The sequence below is a fragment of the Colossoma macropomum genome, unplaced genomic scaffold (assembly GCF_904425465.1).
Source record: "Colossoma macropomum unplaced genomic scaffold, Colossoma_macropomum, whole genome shotgun sequence".
NCBI classification, from domain to species: domain Eukaryota; kingdom Metazoa; phylum Chordata; class Actinopteri; order Characiformes; family Serrasalmidae; genus Colossoma; species Colossoma macropomum.
The window spans coordinates 26,911,057-26,929,605 of NW_023494794.1; the positions used below are offsets into that span (position 1 = coordinate 26,911,057).

Consider the following 18,549-nt stretch of genomic DNA (forward strand, 5'->3'; position numbering starts at 1 on the left):
AAAGCAGGAACAACAGTTACACAGAGAAGACTAAGCAATGAATTGCACCACTATCATCTCTGTTCCTGCAGCCCACACTAAAACATCTCTGCTAAAAAAGCACAGAGATGTGCCTCTAAAATGTGTATAAGAGCATGTCGACAACTCCGTACTCTTTTGGACCAACATAATCTGGTCAGACAGAACAAAAATAGAGCTGTGGTAATGAGTCGGCTCATGAAGTTTAGAGAAATAAAGATCACCGTCGTGACACGGGGCTGTTTCTCTGCAAATGCTATTTTCACATTACCTGTTGCATTTTTGATGTACCGAGACATATTAGAGGAGAATTGAATCTCATTAACTGAATCTGAGGAGAAGCTGGATGACATAAAACCAAAACAACTCAAGACTGTTTTCTGAAAAAGAAAGAAGTGATTTGAAGTCCATATGAGGAACCCTCGTAAACATAGGGACCTGAAGATGGGTTGCTGAGAGGATTAGGCCAAAACTGAACCACAGTGCTGCAAATAGCTAATTATATCTTACCACAGATGTCTTGAAGATATGAAAGCCTTTGCAATAAAGTAATAATGTTATTAATTTATGGTGCCTGATTTTTTTTTTCTTTGTCAAGTTAATTTTCAATACATACATCATCTAAACCTTCTGGGTCACGGTGGGGTGCTGGAGCCTATCCCAGCTGTCATTGGGCGGAAGGCAGGATACATTCTGGACAGGTCGCCAGTCCATCGCAGGGCAAACAGACAGACATACACAGTCACACACACACCGAGGGGCAATTTAGCGTGTCCAATCAGCCTGACTGCATGTTTTTTTGGACTGTGGGAGGGTTCATGACTCTCTGGTTTCACATGAACATTTTAAACTTAGTCTCTAACCACCTCCACTCAGCCTGACACTGTTTTATTAGATTTTACCTAACTTTTAACATGATTTTTGGTATGTTTTAGCTGTTGTTTTACTTTTTATTATTCTTTTTATTCCTTTTATTTATTTTATTATGGTCAATTTATTGCTTACATCTTCAGTTTCTTTTTATTTCATTAATATATGTTTTTATTTATTTTATCCTTATCTGATCTGTAACTTGTTAAGTTACTATATGAATAGTCTCCCTCAATGTATCCTGAGTTTAAATGAGGGTTGATCGATTGATTGATTATGATTACAAGTACATACTTTTTTGTGCATATTTATAAGTACAAAAACAAAAGACATTATGGGTGTGTATATATATATATATATATATATATATATATATATATATATATATGTATATATATATATTTATATATATACCCACACACTGTAAGTATACTGAATAACAAAAACAAATCTGTTTACTTCCTTCCCCGCACTATATGTGGTTTTGTCTGATATTCAGGCTGAGTGTTAACATTGATTCTGGCAGGTGTTCAAACAGGTCTAACAGGAAAATCTACCACCATGGCTTAAAGTGCTAAGCCTAATATTTACTTGAGACTTATTATTCATTCATTACATGATAATGACTATGAAACTAACAAGCTAAGCAATGCAGCTATGAGAGACTGAGGTGTGAGTAAAATTAAATCTGTGCTCTTACCACTTTACTTCCTTCAAAGCTGAAGCAAGTCATAGATATGCAGCTTTCTGCATTGATAGACCCATAGATACATACACCACACTCAGCAACCTGATGAACTTTGTGTTTTATCATTGTTTTTTTAACAATTATGAAACTTTCACTAAGGCAGTCAACCAGTTTACAGATTGTTGTTTGCAGCCATGTTGGAATGGACTCAGCTGCTGAAAGGTCATTAGGAGATATAGGCAGCAGTGATATTATCATTTTTTAACCTGTGGGCCATGGTGGTACTGCTAGGGGGCCATTGTTGGCCAAACTGCAATGCAAATATTTTACCAAATATTATTGATGTGATGATTATATGTAAAAAATAGAACATCATATTTAGGTCAAGCTCACTGATTGGTCTGGCAAAATGTATGACTGGCATAAGTAAAATTTTTGAACACTGCTAGTCAAATTATATGCTTTGTTGAAAGTAAGTTAACATATTCTCTATAGGGAAATTACTTACATACAGCATTTTTTGTGCAATGTTTAGTATACATTTTCTGTTCATTTGGGAAAAAATGCAATTTAATCTGTGCCATAACTTTCACAAAAGATAGCATTTTATGTGTATTTTCCACATGTTTTTCAACAAAACGTAATTTGACCAGGGGCATCCAAAATTTTGCACGAGTTTTGTTCATAATTTCAGTTCAAATCAACATAAAACACTTCTCTCTTTGATCGTGTGGAAATCATCCACTGTTGGATGATTATTTAGACAAGCGAATTTCCATAGGCTACTTTGATTATTGAGTTATATTCATTTTTATTTGAAATGATAGGTTGGTTAAATCTTCTTGTGTGCCACAGACGCTTTTTATGGTTGGTTGTGTGGGCTGTGAATTGTTGAAATTGAGAACCTTTGTTCTAAAACACTGAAGGAAGACATTATGGATTGCTCTCCTGTACATAATACACAGAGCCAGTAGTTAACAAGATGAATCACTGCATTTAAATGGTTTATTTATGTCTGCAAATAGTAAACAGACATTGCTGTGGATGATGATGGCACAGCATAGTTGTATTTGGAAACTAGGGCATCTATGAGATACAGTCTCCAAGAGTCAAGGGAATATACCAGAATGAATGTGCAACATCTTTGAATTTGCTTGCTAGCTACTAAATTATCTACCTATACTAACACTGACTTACTCCTTTAAGATTTAGATCTTTGCTCTTTGTGTCTGAGCTGCCTGTACGTGACCGTACGTCTCACATTCTTACCGTAAACTAGTGAAACTCTCAGGGTATGTCACTGTTCATGATGAGACAGCACATACCATACTTGCATATCAGCAGTTGATAATGTTGTAAAAAGGCAAATGAAGTGCCTGCTAGAGCAAAGCCAACAATATGCTTCAGCATCTATGATTGAATAGCGTAAAGAAATGGTGCAAATAATTGTATTTCACCTCAAAGCATTCAAAAATGAGGACATCATGACTTTCTAAGCATAAAATAATATAGATAGTGTGTCTATGTGTGTGAACAATGTGCAATGAGAGGACACACTTTCAGTGCTTAATGAAACATTTACCTGGCCAATGAGGACAGGTTGGATAATAGGAAGTTCACTGGCATTCAGGTAAAAGCTAAATTAAGAATTTGCATGAGCTTCTTTCATCTACCATTTTCTTTCTTTCTCGTTTTTTTTTTTAAATTAACAGTGTAAATATAAATGCGCATTAATTTTTCTGGAATTTTATGGACAGTCACAAACAGTCAGGACTCCCCATGTCTTTCTTTAATGTTTATTTCTATTAACTGAAAAAACGTTGTAAATAAAACAGAGATATTCTTCTTATGGGAATGTTTTATATATATACACTTATATATGTATTATGCTGCAATATACCAGTAATATTATGCTCAGCATCATTCGACACAGATTATATCCTCACATTAAAAGAGACCTGCTAGATGTGCGGAACAATTGGAACAATTATCACTAATGTCAGCTCCTGTAAAGTTATGGAAAATGGGTATGGAATCTCAGTGATCTAATGAGGAACCCCTACACCGATTAACAAGCCACAGTTTTGATAGAAAATGTGCAAAAAGCCTGGTTCCACATTGGCAAAGGAGCGAGACAGGGGTGTCTACTATCACCATTCTTCTTTAACATGAATAATGATCATATAAAAAGAGAAGTAAGACTGGAGAGAAATTTGCAGAAGAAACATCATGGTAAATCAGGAAGATCAGAAGGCCCTTTTAATGAAAGTTGAGGAGGGAAAGGACAGAATGAAAAGATTCAGCATTTTAAAGCAGCATTGCATGCTCATTGGACAAAGCCTGTCCCATTTTGAAGGTATCATAGGTCAGCTGTCTTTTAAAGTGCTTTATTTTGACCAAATCTGAGGACAGCATTGCATGCATCCTTCTCAGTGAAGGCAATCCTACAATACTGTTCACTGGTTCACCAGCCAAGAGATCCATCGCTTCAGTTTAATAAACATGGTGGACGGAGTGGTTGTTTCATCCTACCGAGACATTTACAAATGTAAGTTATTTTTTTTACTCCTTTCTTCACTGTTTAGCTTGATTGCTATATTTGTGTAACATATTTAACATATTTGTGTTTGTAGTTTGCTAGAAATGAGTCATGTGGTGAAATTTAGACAGTTCACTTGTCTACCACGACCTGACAGGCTGCATTTGTAACTTGCAGGTGAAACTAACCTTAGTTAGCTTAAGTATTGGGCTAGCTGCGTAAACACAGTGGCTCTTCAACAGAGAGAAACCAGTTTACAATACTGGCTGTTCACTATTTAGTAGCGCTTTTTGTGTGTAAAAAATTATCAGTTTGATTCTGTAGATGTTTTTCTGTTCTCAGGGACTGAAGTTACAGCAGTGGATAGGCGCTGGCTGACGGGCTGTGGAAGAAGGGGCTGTTATGGGGAGAAAACTGTGCTGAACTGCTGAAAACAGCTAATTTTTACAGTGTATGTGGGGGAAAACATGGCAGAACCAAAACTACAGACTGACGTTATCCCAGAATAATGAAAAATACTTATTGACTTACTTGTCATTGTAGAAGTTCTGAAATTATAGTAGTAGAACAATAAGGCCTTTTTGTCTGCTCTGTTTATCTTGTATTGCTATGCTTATCACAGTGACATTAGTGCTAGGTGGATGTTGACAGCTAACTTTTAGACTAGTAGCACATAAATCAGATTAGAATTCATAAAATAAAATGCATATTAGCAGTTTAGCTGATTGTGTGTGAGATCCTTTTTTTCTAAGTGCATTTTGTAAAAAATTATAAGTAGTTTTTCATCTATTGTGTGTTAGAAATAAAGCCGGTTCATTAAGAAGGGTGAGGACAGGACAAATGCTGCCAAACAAGAGAGGTGCCTTTCAGGGCAGTGACTAGTAAGGTGGGTGCTCCCAAAATGGAATGCACTAATTACGAGAAGAATCAATTCATTAGTAATTATTTAAATATTCTGGAAAAACACTATACATATGGTTGCCAGCAGATGGACTCAACTTGACTGAACTTAATAAACAGTCTTCATCAGACAGATGCCTTTGATTCCATCAGATATTATTAAATACTCTTTTAGTTGAGCCATAATAATACCAGAAAATAAATGTCCCTATTGTAGAGGGGTTGTTTTTGTGCAGACTAAAAACATAATTCATTGGACACTGTCGTTTACACAAAATGTACTGTTAGATATGTATGTTCATTTTTCACTTTGACTGTGAAAAACTGCAGAGGTTTCTCAATATCAGCTGTAAATATACCCCAGGTTATGGCCTTGTTTAAAGAAATATGGCATGGTTATAAAAACGTTTCTAAAAAAGTATTTCCAGTAGACCCTCCCAGCCTGCTGTCAGAAAACCAACAGCTGACAACCAGTTTCTCAACCTGAGACCAACTGACCTACATTCACAAAGCATATATTTCTTGTAAGCAGGAAACAAACCATAATATCTGATTTCAGATGGGCATCATGGGGGCTTGCAGTATAACAGAAACTCTTAAAAACTGATTTATTCTAATCAATGAATGGTATAAGCTCTGTAGAATAAATAATAATAATAATAATAATAATAATAATAATAATAATAATAATAATAATAAGAAGAAGAAGAAGAAGAAGAAGAAGGAAATAGTTCAAAGAATACTTTGAAATGGGGCCATGCCCATGACGGAACTGGTTAAGGAATTTTGGGCGATTTCAGCTCAGGGTAAGTATTGTGCCCAATCATGTTGATTATTATGACAAACTCACAGTTATTTACAAGGCTCAAGTTCATCCTTTACATTGAGTGCATTTACCTGCACTTAATAATCCGATAGCTGCAGAAATTAGATTTTGTCAGTAATCTGATCTACAAGTTTATATGCACTTGAGTAATCAGATAATGGGGAAACTCCAGGTCTACATGAGCCAGGCAGCAATCACAGGTTCACAGGCAATGAGCAATCTGACTACTGAGCTAACATCCAGCCTGTTTATTGGATTTCTTAATCATATTTCTGGATCGTATGGTATTTATATGATCATTTGCTTAATCGGATAACTGCAGAAATCTGATTATGATCTGATTATTACGTGCATGCAAACACGCAGTGTCTGTTAGATTGTGCTTGATAACCAGGTGTAAGACCGATGGAGATACCCAAACGTTCCCTATAGGCTGACCAAACGTGTAAAGCAAACCTTGATCAGAAATAATATTTTAGGAACACCAAAAAATCTAAGCGCATTATTAAACAAATGTTTAAAAAGCACTAAGTAGCTGCGGAAACAAAACAAAATGGACACCTTTAGAGAAGCAATCAATGACCATAAAAATGACTGTGCTGCCCTGAGACTCTAGATCTGTAGAGAAGATGATAGCTAAGTGTGACTAGGGGTGAGATGGTAGAGGTAGCGGCATTGATTTCCCAGCTGGAAGGGTTAAAGGAGTTTTGCACTGTAAACAAGTGGTACAAGAAGCTTAGTCAGGCTTTTGCAAAAGTCATCATTTTAGTTTTATTGAAGGATGTTATTGGAGTAGATCTTAATGTGGACGAGAAAGGTGAAGAACCCAAGAGTGAAAATTATATGACCCAAATAAAGAGAACAAATGTACTTTAGTTTTCATGCTTTATTGGTATACACTGTGGATACATACACTCAATCAAGTATTTGTAGAGTACATGAATCAAATTGAAGGAACTGAAGGATTCCCTCTGTGTCAGGATACTGTGTCCCTTTTCTGCTGTGTTCCATTTAGCCTGTGATCTGATGTGGATAAAGTGTTGATTGAATTAACAAGAGCTAAAACCAGCTTATTATATTACTGTTTGTATTATTGCAACACATGTAAGAAAGAGATTATGAATGCACAGATATATCTACTTACACCCTGCACCCAGGAGAGGTAGGCAGACACGCGGGTGAAGACGGTGGGTTTCCTGATGGTGTTGCAACCAGCAGTCGACACAAAGCTGGTGAGTCCGTGGACCACATAATTGCCTCCAACCACACAGTTCAGAGGACCACCGGAGTCACCCTACAGCAAGAGACCACAAGATTAGTCCTTATCAGTTATTTGTTCTGAGATTTAGAAAAACAACCATAATAATACCAAATATAATGTATGAAAAAAGCTCTTCTCACATTGCAACCAGCAGCAGTTCCTGCACCGCCAGCACAGATCATGGTGGTTTTGACAGCAGTGCCCCACCAGGTGCTGCTACTGCAGGTAGCATAGTCCACTGAAGGCAGTGAGGCCTGTCTCAGCTGAGCAGAGAGAAAACCTCCATCTAAGAGAGACAGAGAGGGAGGAGACCGGCTTGAACTCATAATTTGGGCCCAGTAAAATAAAAGACCAGTGCCTCAATGAACCAAGGCTTGGTTGGCATCACATATCATTGACGGAAGTAAATAAATGATTCTTTTTTTTTTTTTATGTTATCTTTAAGAGATAAAGTTGTCACTCACTCTGTGTGACTCCCCAGCCGGTGATATAGCAGGCTGTGTTGCCTGACAGGATCTGGCCTGCAGAGGGCAGAGGAGCCAGCTGCACGTAAGAGTTTAGGATGGCGTCGGAGGTGAGGCGAATCAGGGCAATGTCATTCCTGAGGTGAGGTGAACAACATTGATTATTTTCTGCTGAGTATACTTCATCTACATTTTTTTGGAGAACCTTTAGTGTTAAGAGTGTAGCTATGGATACAGTTATAGACTAAAACAATTTAAATGAAAAAGAATGTTCAACAGACCCAGCAGTCAGATCGCGGTTCCAGCTGGGGTGGATGTAGATGGCACTGACTCCAAAGAACTGCTCCTTGCCACTCTCAGCTAGGGTCAGATCATGCTCACCAAGAACAACAAGAGACACCGCAATGCTGCATAAGAAGACAAAAATGTTTATTGTATGAAATTTCACACAAATATTTTGCAGTTGTTCCTGTAAGATGTTTGCTTACCCGTCCACACACTGAGCAGTGGTCAGCACCCAGTTCTTTTTGATCAGCACTCCTCCACAGACGTGGTTGTAGCAGGTGCCACTCTGAACTCGCAGTGAGACCTGTGGTAATGAACAAAAGACACATGTTACATGCAAGAACATGCGTTTTATAGTGTCTACAAGGCTTATCTGTCACAAATCATGGTATTTACCTGCCAGGGCCAAGCATTGGGACTGGTTACTGAACCACCAACCACTCTGTTCTGTACCTGTCCCTGTCCACCCTGTCCAGGTGGGGCGACCCCAGACTGACCCAGCACTGCCAAATAAACAAGAAAAATAAACAACTCATTTAAGATCTCAGTTGTTGCATATATAAATGTTATCAGACTACACTCATATATTGCACAACTATTCAGTGAGGACTCACCAAGTGCAGCGAAGGTGGTGAAGTAGAGGATTCTCAGCATCATTGCAGACGTTCAGGATGATGTGCAGAGCAGAAAGTTGTGAAGCCTTTTATACAGTGAGGATCAGGTATCAGGGGGTGGGGTTGGATGTACTTGGTTGCGGTTGGATACAGGTCCTGCCACTTTAATATAAACAAAAACCTGCTACACAATGATTTCCTATAAGGAACTTCAACCTAATATGTGAGGCATCTGAGAAGTGTTCATTGTACACGTGTGATCAGCTTTTGGGAAAGCTGTAATTTTTAAGTCAGAAAAAGGTGAAGAATCTTCCCTGGCACTCAAGTCAAACCTGTCTGAATGAAAAGACTCCATTTAGTTCCAAAATAATATTTCAGTAATGCTTTACAGGAATTACATATACATGGAGCATTCATGGCTTATTTATAGCCTGTAGAGTGATAGTTCGTTACAATTTAATAGACATTTTAAACCATTAAATAATGAGTAATGAAAATTCAATGTAAGGAACTAAAAAGACATTCAGTGATGTTTAGTGTGAATTTCATGATATAATCAGTAATACTACTCAAGAGAGGCCCAAATTAAATTTTCATCAAGCTTCCGTGACTGATATGAAATTGTATTACCTATGAACTGTACAGTAATATTACTAGGAAATTTTATTGTCCCATATTCAGGATGACCTGAATGAAATATTAGTTAACATTTTATGAAACTCATGCACCATTATGTGCAGGGATGGGGGGGTAGCTAAGTAGCGCACTACTTTTTGTAGCTTACTAAAAATTTTTGTAGCTAATAGCTGTAGCTGCTACAGTTTTATGAAGTGTAGCTAATAGCTGTAGTGCCTACAAACGTTTGGGTAACTATAGCTATAATGTTCACTACATTTTTGAAAATGTGAACCATATAATGACGTTAACTGGGCTAGTCACTATTGTGCAGTCATGCGATGGCCCCACCCTGATGCTTGTTCACCCTTACAAACAGGCTTAGCTCAGGGGTCGGACACCGAAATGTTAAGAACAGCCATTTTGTCCTTTCCAGAAAATCAAACCACCTTGGGAGCCACAGCATTTTATGTCCGTTTTATCATCTTGGCTGTAAATATGTCTCAGTATGTGACGATGTACTAGTACAGGATAAAATATAACATAAAGGAAAAAACAGACTTACTTTGCTCTGCTTTAACCTTTATGTCAGGTATAGCCACTTCTCTCGCATCTCTGGAAACTTTTCCGCAAGTTTCTTGTAAAATGTCTCTCAATGTTTGTCTTTTTATGACACTGAAGTTGGTTCTCATTCGCTTGCTTCTCGTTCAAATTGTCCTGTTCCACCTTAAATGGTGCCTGAGGTGCCAGATTGTACTGAGGGACAATACAAATGAGAAGCAGGAAAAAGATAAGCTGACTTAAGCTTCATGACTTGTTGCAGATTAAACATATGAGGAAACCAGCTGGAGTGATTATAAATGCAAATAAGTCCATTTGTCTCCAAATCATCGATGTTCGTCGTAAATCTTTCTCTTCTATGCCGTTCAATTAGCTACTTGTGAGGCGAGGTTGTCTGCATTGCTGTGTGACCAGCAGTCTGCGCATCAGTATTCAGCGTTAAAGGTTGGTGAATTAGCAGTTATGCATTGACTCCAGCGTTTTAGACCATTTATTATTATATTAAAAAATGTTTTAGAACTCTGTGTTATAATGATTTTACATCAAAGGAGGATTATTATGTTATTTTACCTAAAAATCCTGTTCTGCTGTGGAGCCACAACAGCTCTGCAGCAGTGGAGAGATTATTCAGGCCTGATTCTCACCCTAAACAGAGTCAGGGTCACTGATGAGAATTTTGAGGCTGAAGTGTTGCTGAAGTTTAATAAAGGTCATGTCTGTCTGTACATTTTGCTGAAATGTTTTAATTGGAGCAGTTTTATTTCAACAGTTGACAATTCTTTGCACAAAATTGTTTGGTTTGTATTCGGTTATTTTTGTTGATTTAGGAAAACCCTGGAATAATTGACTTTGCCTGACTTAGCTCGAATTTTCGTTGGATATCACACCTTTGGTTGTGTAAGTTTGATTGTTGGTTACACTTAAACTCACTTTTTGCTGATCTTTTTGCATATTTGCAGCTTTTCATTTGTATGTTTCTTTCTGGCACATGATTAAATGCAGTGTCTTGTTCACACTATCAGTGTCTTGTTGGGCTTGTTTGGTGTGTCAGGTAGAGATTCGCAAACATTCAAACAATCGCACTTTGAAAGTAGCTTAAAAAGTAGTGTGCTACTTTTCAAAAAGTAGCTAAAAAAAGTAGCCACTACTTTTTCTGGAAAAGTAGCTAAATTGTAACTAGCTACAAATTTTGGGAAAGTTACTACAAAGTAGCCTACTACTAATTTTTCAGTGCCTATCCCAACCCTGATTATATGTAATGTGTAGGAATATGAAATGACGTTAATTTCCAGTGTTTCCAGTGTTGCTTTTGGAATGTTATAAAGGGATCAATGATGAATGTAATCTGTATATCTCATGAATATCATTTAACCCTTAGAACCCTAGAATTTTGGGATTTTTTTTCTGTATTTTTGGTCAATCACAATTACAGTTGCAAATTTAAAGTATTTACATGTGACAGTCACACATACCATATGTTGTCATTTTCAGGAGTCCCTGGGCTACTCAGATATTCCATGGCTTAACATGTAAATGCTAACAGAAATTTGTTATTTTTATGATTTTGGGTCATTTTTGATAAAAAAATTTACCGAGCGCCTGCAAAATTTTGTAATTTCTTTGCTTATAGCTATCTTCAAAACAAGTGGCACCTCAGACACCTTTTCAGAAGTTGTTAGTCTGGAGTGTCTGTGAGCTGAAAGTGCAGTAACTCTGATGGTGATACATCCTATTGGTTATTATGAGTAAAAAGAAACAATTAGCATAAAGCGGCCATGTTTTTATTGATTTTCTGTCCTCTTGGATTTATGCTAAAACTCAAATGTTCAGATATTTTTAATGCTCAAAATCAATGAAAACTAAAAGACAGAGCTAAATATTATTAATTTTATAATAATATTTGTCATATTTTTTGTTATTTATCTGTTATAATGTGTTGTAGGGCCAGTTGGCGTGATTTTGAGGGAAAGAGGGGAAGCATAGTGGATTGGAACAAGGCCATTTGTGGCCTTTTTTGCATTTTCCCAAACCTTCCCCACTCTCTCAGCTTAGAAGCATGCACACACTGTGTACCTGAATTTTGAGTCATCTTTTATTCATATATTAGCTGTAAATTTCTGATTATCAATACTACACTCAGAGTCTGAGTCAATCAGAGGACAGTTTGAGACATGAGGGAAAGTTCTAGGTTGTAAATGTGAAGTCAACCATTCAAATGGGGCATTTAATTAAAATCACATTTGTTCTTTGAAAAAAAGGAATGTCAACATTGATTAATGAGTATTGAACAAGTAATAGACTAAAATATGTTTTTACGTAAATGATATTCAAAAGATATACATCTTATATTTATCATTGATCTCTTAACATTACATGAAACATTGCATGAGTTTCATAAATATTCACGAATATTTCATAGAGAGGTCGTCCTGAATATGTGATGTGATATATATATATATAAATGTAGTTCCTGTAAAGCAATACTGAAATATTATTTTGGGAGTATTTAGAGTCCTTTAATTTAAACAGGTTTGACTTGAGTACCGGGAAACATTCCCCTCCTTTTTCTGATTTAACAATTACAGCTTTCCCAAAAGCTGATTGTACGTGAACAATGAACATTCCTCAGATGCCTCACGCATTAGGTTCAAGTTCCTTATAGGAATCAGTCATCAATCAATCAAGTGCATTCAACCCCACCCTCAATACCTGATCCTCACTGTATAAAAGGCTACACAACTTTCTGCTCTGCACATCGTCCTGAATGTCTGCAAAGATGCTAAGAATCCTCTACTTCACCACCTTCGCTGCACTTGGTGAGTCCTGACTAAACGGTACTGCAATGTATACATGTAGCATAATCACATTTATAGGTGCTAAAACCAAGATCTTAACTGAGCTGTTTATTTGTCTTAAGCTGGTTTGGCTTATTTTGTATGTTCTTTTCATGATGGCAGTGCTGGGTCAGTCTGGGGTCGCCCCACCTGGACAGGGTGGACAGGGACAGGTACAGAACAGAGTGGTTGGTGGTTCAGTAACCAGTCCCAATGCTTGGCCCTGGCAGGTAAATACCATGATTTGTGACAGATAAGCCTTGTAGACACTATAAAACGCATGTTCTTACATGTAACATGTGTCTTTTGTTCATTACCACAGGTCTCACTGCGAGTTCAGAGTGGCACCTGCTACAACCACGTCTGTGGAGGAGTGCTGATCAAAAAGAACTGGGTGCTGACCACTGCTCAGTGTGTGGACGGGTAAGCAAGCATCTTACAGCAACAACTGCAAAATATTTGTCTGAAATTTCATACAATAAACATTTTTGTCTTCTTATGCAGCATTGCAGTGTCTCTTGTTGTTCTTGGTGAGCATGATCTGACCCTAGCTGAGAGTGGCAAGGAGCAGTTCTTTGGAGTCAGTGCCATCTACATCCACCCCAGCTGGAACCGCGATCTGACTGCTGGGTCTGTTGAACATTCTTTTTCATTTAAATTGTTTTAGTCTATAACTGTATCCATAGCTACACTCTTAACACTAAAGGTTCTCCAAAAACATGTAGATGAAGTATACTCAGCAGAAAATAATCAATGTTGTTCACCTCACCTCAGGAACGACATTGCCCTGATTCGCCTCACCTCCGACGCCATCCTAAACTCTTACGTGCAGCTGGCTCCCCTGCCCTCTGCAGGCCAGATCCTGTCAGGCAACACGGCCTGCTATATCACTGGCTGGGGAGTCACACAGAGTGAGTGACAACTTCATCTCTTAAAGATAACATAAAAAATAACAATATATTCACTTCATTCAATCAGTTATGATGCCAACCAAGCCTTGGTTCATTGAGGTACTGCTTTTCTGTTTTTGTTGCCACTTGAAGGCTCATATCATGAGTATAAGCCGGTCTCCTCCCTCTCTGTCTCTTTTAGATGGAGGTTTTCTCTCTGCTCAGCTGAGACAGGCTTCACTGCCTTCAGTTGACTATGCCACCTGCAGTAGCAGCACCTGGTGGGGCACTGCTGTCAAAACCACCATGATCTGTGCTGGCGGTGCAGGAACTGCTGCTGGTTGCAATGTGAGAAGAGCTTTTTTCATACATTATATTTGGTATTATTATGGTTGTTTTTCTAAATCTCAGAACAAATAACTGATAAGGACTAATCTTGTGGTCTCTTGCTGTAGGGTGACTCCGGTGGTCCTCTGAACTGTGTGGTTGGAGGCAGGTATGTGGTCCACGGACTCACCAGCTTTGTGTCGACTGCTGGTTGCAACACCATCAGGAAACCCACCGTCTTCACCCGCGTGTCTGCCTACCTCTCCTGGGTGCAGGGTGTAAGTAGATATAACTGTGCATTCATAATCTCTTTCTTACATGTGTTGCAATAATACAAACAGTAATATAATAAGCTGGTTTTAGCTCTTGTTAATTCAATCAACACTTTATCCACATCAGATCACAGGCTAAATGGAACACAGCAGAAAAGGGAGATGGTATCCTGACACAGAGGGAATCCTTCAGTTTCTTCATTTTGATTCATCTATTCTACAAATATTTGATCTAAATACATATGTACCCAGAATATACGCCAATAAAGGATGAACACTGAAGAACATTGTCTCCCATTCTTTATTTAAGTCATATAATCATTGATGAGCACTCTGGTCTGTTTACATTTCTCATCCACATCAAATCTAAACTGGTGCCTTTTCTACTTTATTTGTCCTAAAGATGAAAATCAGAGTTGATAATATATGTTCCTTTTCTCAGATAAACCTACAAATGCATACCTCCTGCTCAGTCACCTGTACTTGTTTGCAATCAACAACAGCAAAACTTCGTAATCTGGCAAATAACGTGAAGTTTCAGGTTATTGACTGTTGTGTACTGCTATATGTACATACTGGACTTCATCAGCTTTTCTAAAACCCATGCTATGAGTCACATAGAAATAAAAAAAAAACCAACAAGGGACAACGCTGCTCTGGTCTTTTCTTCAGCAGATGACAAAAACTACAAATACAGAGGTATAAATCAAAAGGAATTTACTAATGAAAGTTGATTAGAACATGACAGGTCAGGTCATGGTTTTGCATTTTCAAAAAAAGTTCAAGAAAAAGGTGTTTATTCCAGGCAGACAAGCTTATTTTCAAAGTTGTGCTTTAATTTCTTTCAGTGTTAGAATTTTTAAGAGTTGCCAATATCATAACTCTGACTGAAAGCTATATCAGACTTGACAGATCTAGCCAGACACTGTGATAAAAACAAGAAATGAGGCTTTCTTTGTGAAGTGTTTGGCAAAAATTGTAGTCAGTGAACAGACATAGATCGAATCCAAAAAAGACAAAAGACAGAAAAAGATAACAAAGGCAGCATATTCAAAAAGGGCAAAGCCAAAACGATAAGTCAGAAAATCCAGAAATGGGGTCAAGTACACAATAATGCAAGGATATCAATCAGGAAACACTCAGCAGCTCTACAAAGAAAAGCAATACCTTGCAAAGTAACTACCCTAATCCCAGGCTTTTACACTAAACTAAAGACTGGTCACATGACAAACAGAGCAGGTGCAACAGATCAGTATTCAGGTAATTGTGAAGGATGATTGGTGGATCGTGGAAGTCCAACAGTCATGTGATGCCCCACAGGAGTCTGGGAAATGGAGTTCTTGTGTAAGTTGGAGCTGGAGGGATGCATGACAGTAACCCCCCCCCTCCAAAGGAGTCCAGGATGGCCAAGAAACGAGGCCAACTGTGACAATCACTTCCCACATGACCAGAGGCCCGAAATGGAGCTGGACAGATGAGATTCTCCTACGGTGTTGGCCAGGGAGTGGACTGGGGGAAACCCTCCTTGGGCGACCCAGACGATGAGGAACGCGCTTGTCCAGCTGCTGACTGTGGAAGTCCGCCATCAATCCAGGGTCCAGGATGTCACCAGCAGGCACCCAGCACTGCTCCTCAAGGCCATATCCTTCCCCGTTGACCAGGTACTGCAACTGACCTCTAAGATTTCTGGTTTCCAGCAATTGATGTACAACAAAGACTGGGGTCCCGTTAATCCCTTCTGGAAAATGTACAGCATAGACTGGGGTCCCATTAATCCTTTCTGAAAAACATGAAATTATTAAGAGACACAGTAACGAGCAAGCAAATCAAGGTTGTAAGTAAGGTCATTAATTTTTACAAGAATTTTGAACTGACCAATGTTATTTCTGATTTAACTTTTTACTTTTCTCAGCAAACCTGAAGCCCTGAGTTGAGAGCCAAACCCAGTCTCCAAGTTGATAGGTGGGATTATTGCCATAGTGATGGCCAGCCTGCTGTTTATTACAATGGAGGGCTGCCTCTATTCTCTGGGGTGTCTCCTCCCAGACTTCTTCACTGTGTCACATCCACTTGTCCACCATGGAAACAACAGAGGAGAGTCCAGTCCACAAAGCAACAGGTGGTTGAAATACTAGAGTACATTGCAAGGGGATAATACCAGTAGCGGAGCTTATAACAGAATTTTTTTGCAATCTGTGTTCATACTAATTAGCGAGACCAGTCATTAGGGATGTTGTAGCAAAAGATTCGGAGGAACTTTCCTAATGCTTGGTTTACTTGTTCACACTGTCCATTAGATTGTGGGTCATAACCAGAAACCCATATATGTTCAAAGAAAACCAACCAGACTGAGGACTCCTTTCTGACAAGATATCTTCTGGGACAACAAAATATTGAAAGTCTTGATTGACCAAAATTTCTGCAGTTTGAAAAGCGGTTGGGATGGAAGGCAATGGAATGCACCATGAGAAAACCTGTCTATTATGGTAAATATAGTAGTAAAACCCTGAGATTCTGATAAATCTGTGACAAAGTCAAGAACGATGTGAGACCAAGGCCGATTAAGTATGGGCAAAGGTCTAAGTCTGCCAGCAGGTATTGTTTTAGGTGCAGGGTGCAAACAGAGCTGCACCTGCAATTTTAACTGGGTATGAATTTTGAATCCCTTTTGAAATGAAGGAGAATGATATTTCACATTAAACTAGATGACTTGAACTCTCCCTGGCTCCACCCATTCTACTCCTCTGTCACACACCTGCAGCTCATTCCAAGGGCATTAAGACTGCTAAAAATACCCCTGTGTTTTCATTGTGTGTTTGCAAAGTCTCTGTGTTCAAAACCTGAGTTTCAAGGCTTTTTCTTGTGTTTGGTTTTCACTGGTTTTGACCCCCTGCTACTGTCTTTGTTTTGTCTGATTATAGATCTGCATCTTTTCATTCTTTTTGGAGAACAAACTTGATTCTGAGTAAACAATATTCATGAGAAATACATCTTACATTCATCATTGATCCCTTCATAACATTCCAAAAGCGTTAATGATTAAAATACAAACAGTGTAAATTAATGTCATTTCACATTCCTACACATTGCATGAAAACTGTTCATGATTATAAGAAATTTTCATGAATATTTCACAAGGAGGTCATCCTGAATATGTGATAATAAAATTTTCTAATAATATTACTGTACAGTTCATAGGTAATACAATTTCATATCAGTCATTGAAGCTTTATGATGATAAACACATCAACAAATGTAATTTGGGCCTCTCTTGAGTAGGCTTAGATTTGAATTAATCACTGATTATATCATGAAATTTACACTAAGCATCACTGAATGTGTTTTTAATTATTTTCATTGTATTTTTATTACTCAATAATGAATGTTTCAAAATGACTAAGCAATTGTAATGGACTATCACTCTACAGGCTATAAATAAGCCATGAATGCTTCATGTATATGTAGTTCCTGTAAAGCATTACTGAAATATATTTTGGAATAATTGGAGCCCTTTCATTTAAACAGGTTTGACTTGAGTACCAGGAAAGATTCTTCATAACTTTCTGTATTAAAAATTACAGCTATCCCAAAAGCTGATCACACGTGTAAATGAACATTTCTCAGATGCCTCACATATTAAGTTCAAGTTCCTCATAGGAAATCAGTGCATAGCGGGTTTTTTTGTTTATATTAAACATGAAGGACCTGTATCCAACCTCAATCAAGAAAGAGATCCGATCTCTGGTGTCCAGCAACAGATGTACAGCATAGACTGTGGTCCCGTTAATCCCTTCCGGAAGTGGGGGCATGTTGTTTATGAAATGGTCTTCAGGCTGATAGGTGGGATTATTGCCACAATGACAGTCAGCCTGATATTTATTATGTCGGAGTGCTGCCTATATTCTCTGGTGTGTCTCCTCCCAGACTTCTTCACTGCATCACATGCTCTTATTAACCACATTAGAGGGCGGTCCAGTCCACAAAGCAACAGGTGGTTGAAATCCTAGAGTACACTGGAAGGGGGTAATATCAGTAGTGGAGCTGATAAGAGAATTTTGTGCAATCTTTGTCCATACTAATTAGCAAGACCAGTCATTAGGGTTGTTGTCCTCAATCCTGTCATCATTATACTGGTTACCTGTTAAATTTTGTGTAGAGTATAAGATCCTTCCCTTAACGTATAAATCATTTAATGGCCTAAACCTGCAGTATCTTATTATTAATCTTAATAATTCAGTCATACGAACCCACATATACGCTCCGCTCACAAAATAACGGCCTGCTGATGGTTCCTAGAATTAGAAAAACCACAGCATTTAAATAACCATTTTGGGGCCTTTGTTGTTCACAATATATATTAATGACCTCTGCAATAATGTTTTAAATGCTGATATGCATTTTTATACAGAGGATACTATTATCTATTTGTTCTGCTTCATCACCAGCAGAGGCTCGTTCACACTTACAGGATGGATTTGTGATTATTCAGCACAATCTGAGCTCTCTACGGCTTGTTCTTAATGATCAAAAAACAAAATATATGTTATTTTCTAAAAAATACTGAGATCATCTTTGCAAATTTATA

At 38.0% G+C, this 18,549-nt stretch overlaps 2 protein-coding genes across 2 annotated transcripts; one reads left to right on the plus strand and one right to left on the minus strand.

Annotated features, from left to right (window-relative positions):
- Positions 1-6,712: 6,712 nt before the first annotated feature.
- Positions 6,713-8,557, minus strand: LOC118815130 (elastase-1-like). Its single transcript, XM_036581067.1, has 8 exons — positions 8,466-8,557; positions 8,248-8,354; positions 8,055-8,155; positions 7,848-7,973; positions 7,567-7,703; positions 7,243-7,388; positions 6,986-7,135; positions 6,713-6,864 (listed from the first exon to the last, which is right to left on the minus strand). Exons 1-8 carry the CDS (start codon positions 8,506-8,508, stop codon positions 6,853-6,855), a joined length of 822 nt encoding a protein of 273 aa, XP_036436960.1. The 5' UTR covers positions 8,509-8,557; the 3' UTR covers positions 6,713-6,852.
- A 3,849-nt stretch (positions 8,558-12,406) lies between these two features.
- LOC118814870 (elastase-1-like) lies at positions 12,407-14,207 on the plus strand. The gene is made up of 8 exons (XM_036580721.1): positions 12,407-12,457; positions 12,599-12,705; positions 12,798-12,898; positions 12,980-13,105; positions 13,250-13,386; positions 13,568-13,713; positions 13,821-13,970; positions 14,092-14,207. The coding sequence occupies exons 1-8, from the start codon at positions 12,418-12,420 to the stop codon at positions 14,101-14,103; spliced, it is 819 nt and encodes a 272-aa protein (XP_036436614.1). The 5' UTR covers positions 12,407-12,417; the 3' UTR covers positions 14,104-14,207.
- Positions 14,208-18,549: the final 4,342 nt, after the last annotated feature.

Coding starts and splice junctions, on each gene's coding strand:
- LOC118814870 (XM_036580721.1), top strand. CDS start 12,418: ATGCTAAGAATCCTCTACTTCACCACCTTCGCTGCACTTG. Junction 12,706..12,797: donor CCAATGCTTGGCCCTGGCAG/GTAAATACCATG, acceptor TCATTACCACAG/GTCTCACTGCGAGTTCAGAG. Junction 13,714..13,820: donor GAACTGCTGCTGGTTGCAAT/GTGAGAAGAGCT, acceptor CTCTTGCTGTAG/GGTGACTCCGGTGGTCCTCT.
- LOC118815130 (XM_036581067.1), bottom strand. CDS start 8,508: ATGATGCTGAGAATCCTCTACTTCACCACCTTCGCTGCACTTG. Junction 7,974..8,054: donor ACTGCTCAGTGTGTGGACGG/GTAAGCAAACAT, acceptor CTTCTTATGCAG/CATTGCGGTGTCTCTTGTTG. Junction 7,136..7,242: donor GAACTGCTGCTGGTTGCAAT/GTGAGAAGAGCT, acceptor CTCTTGCTGTAG/GGTGACTCCGGTGGTCCTCT.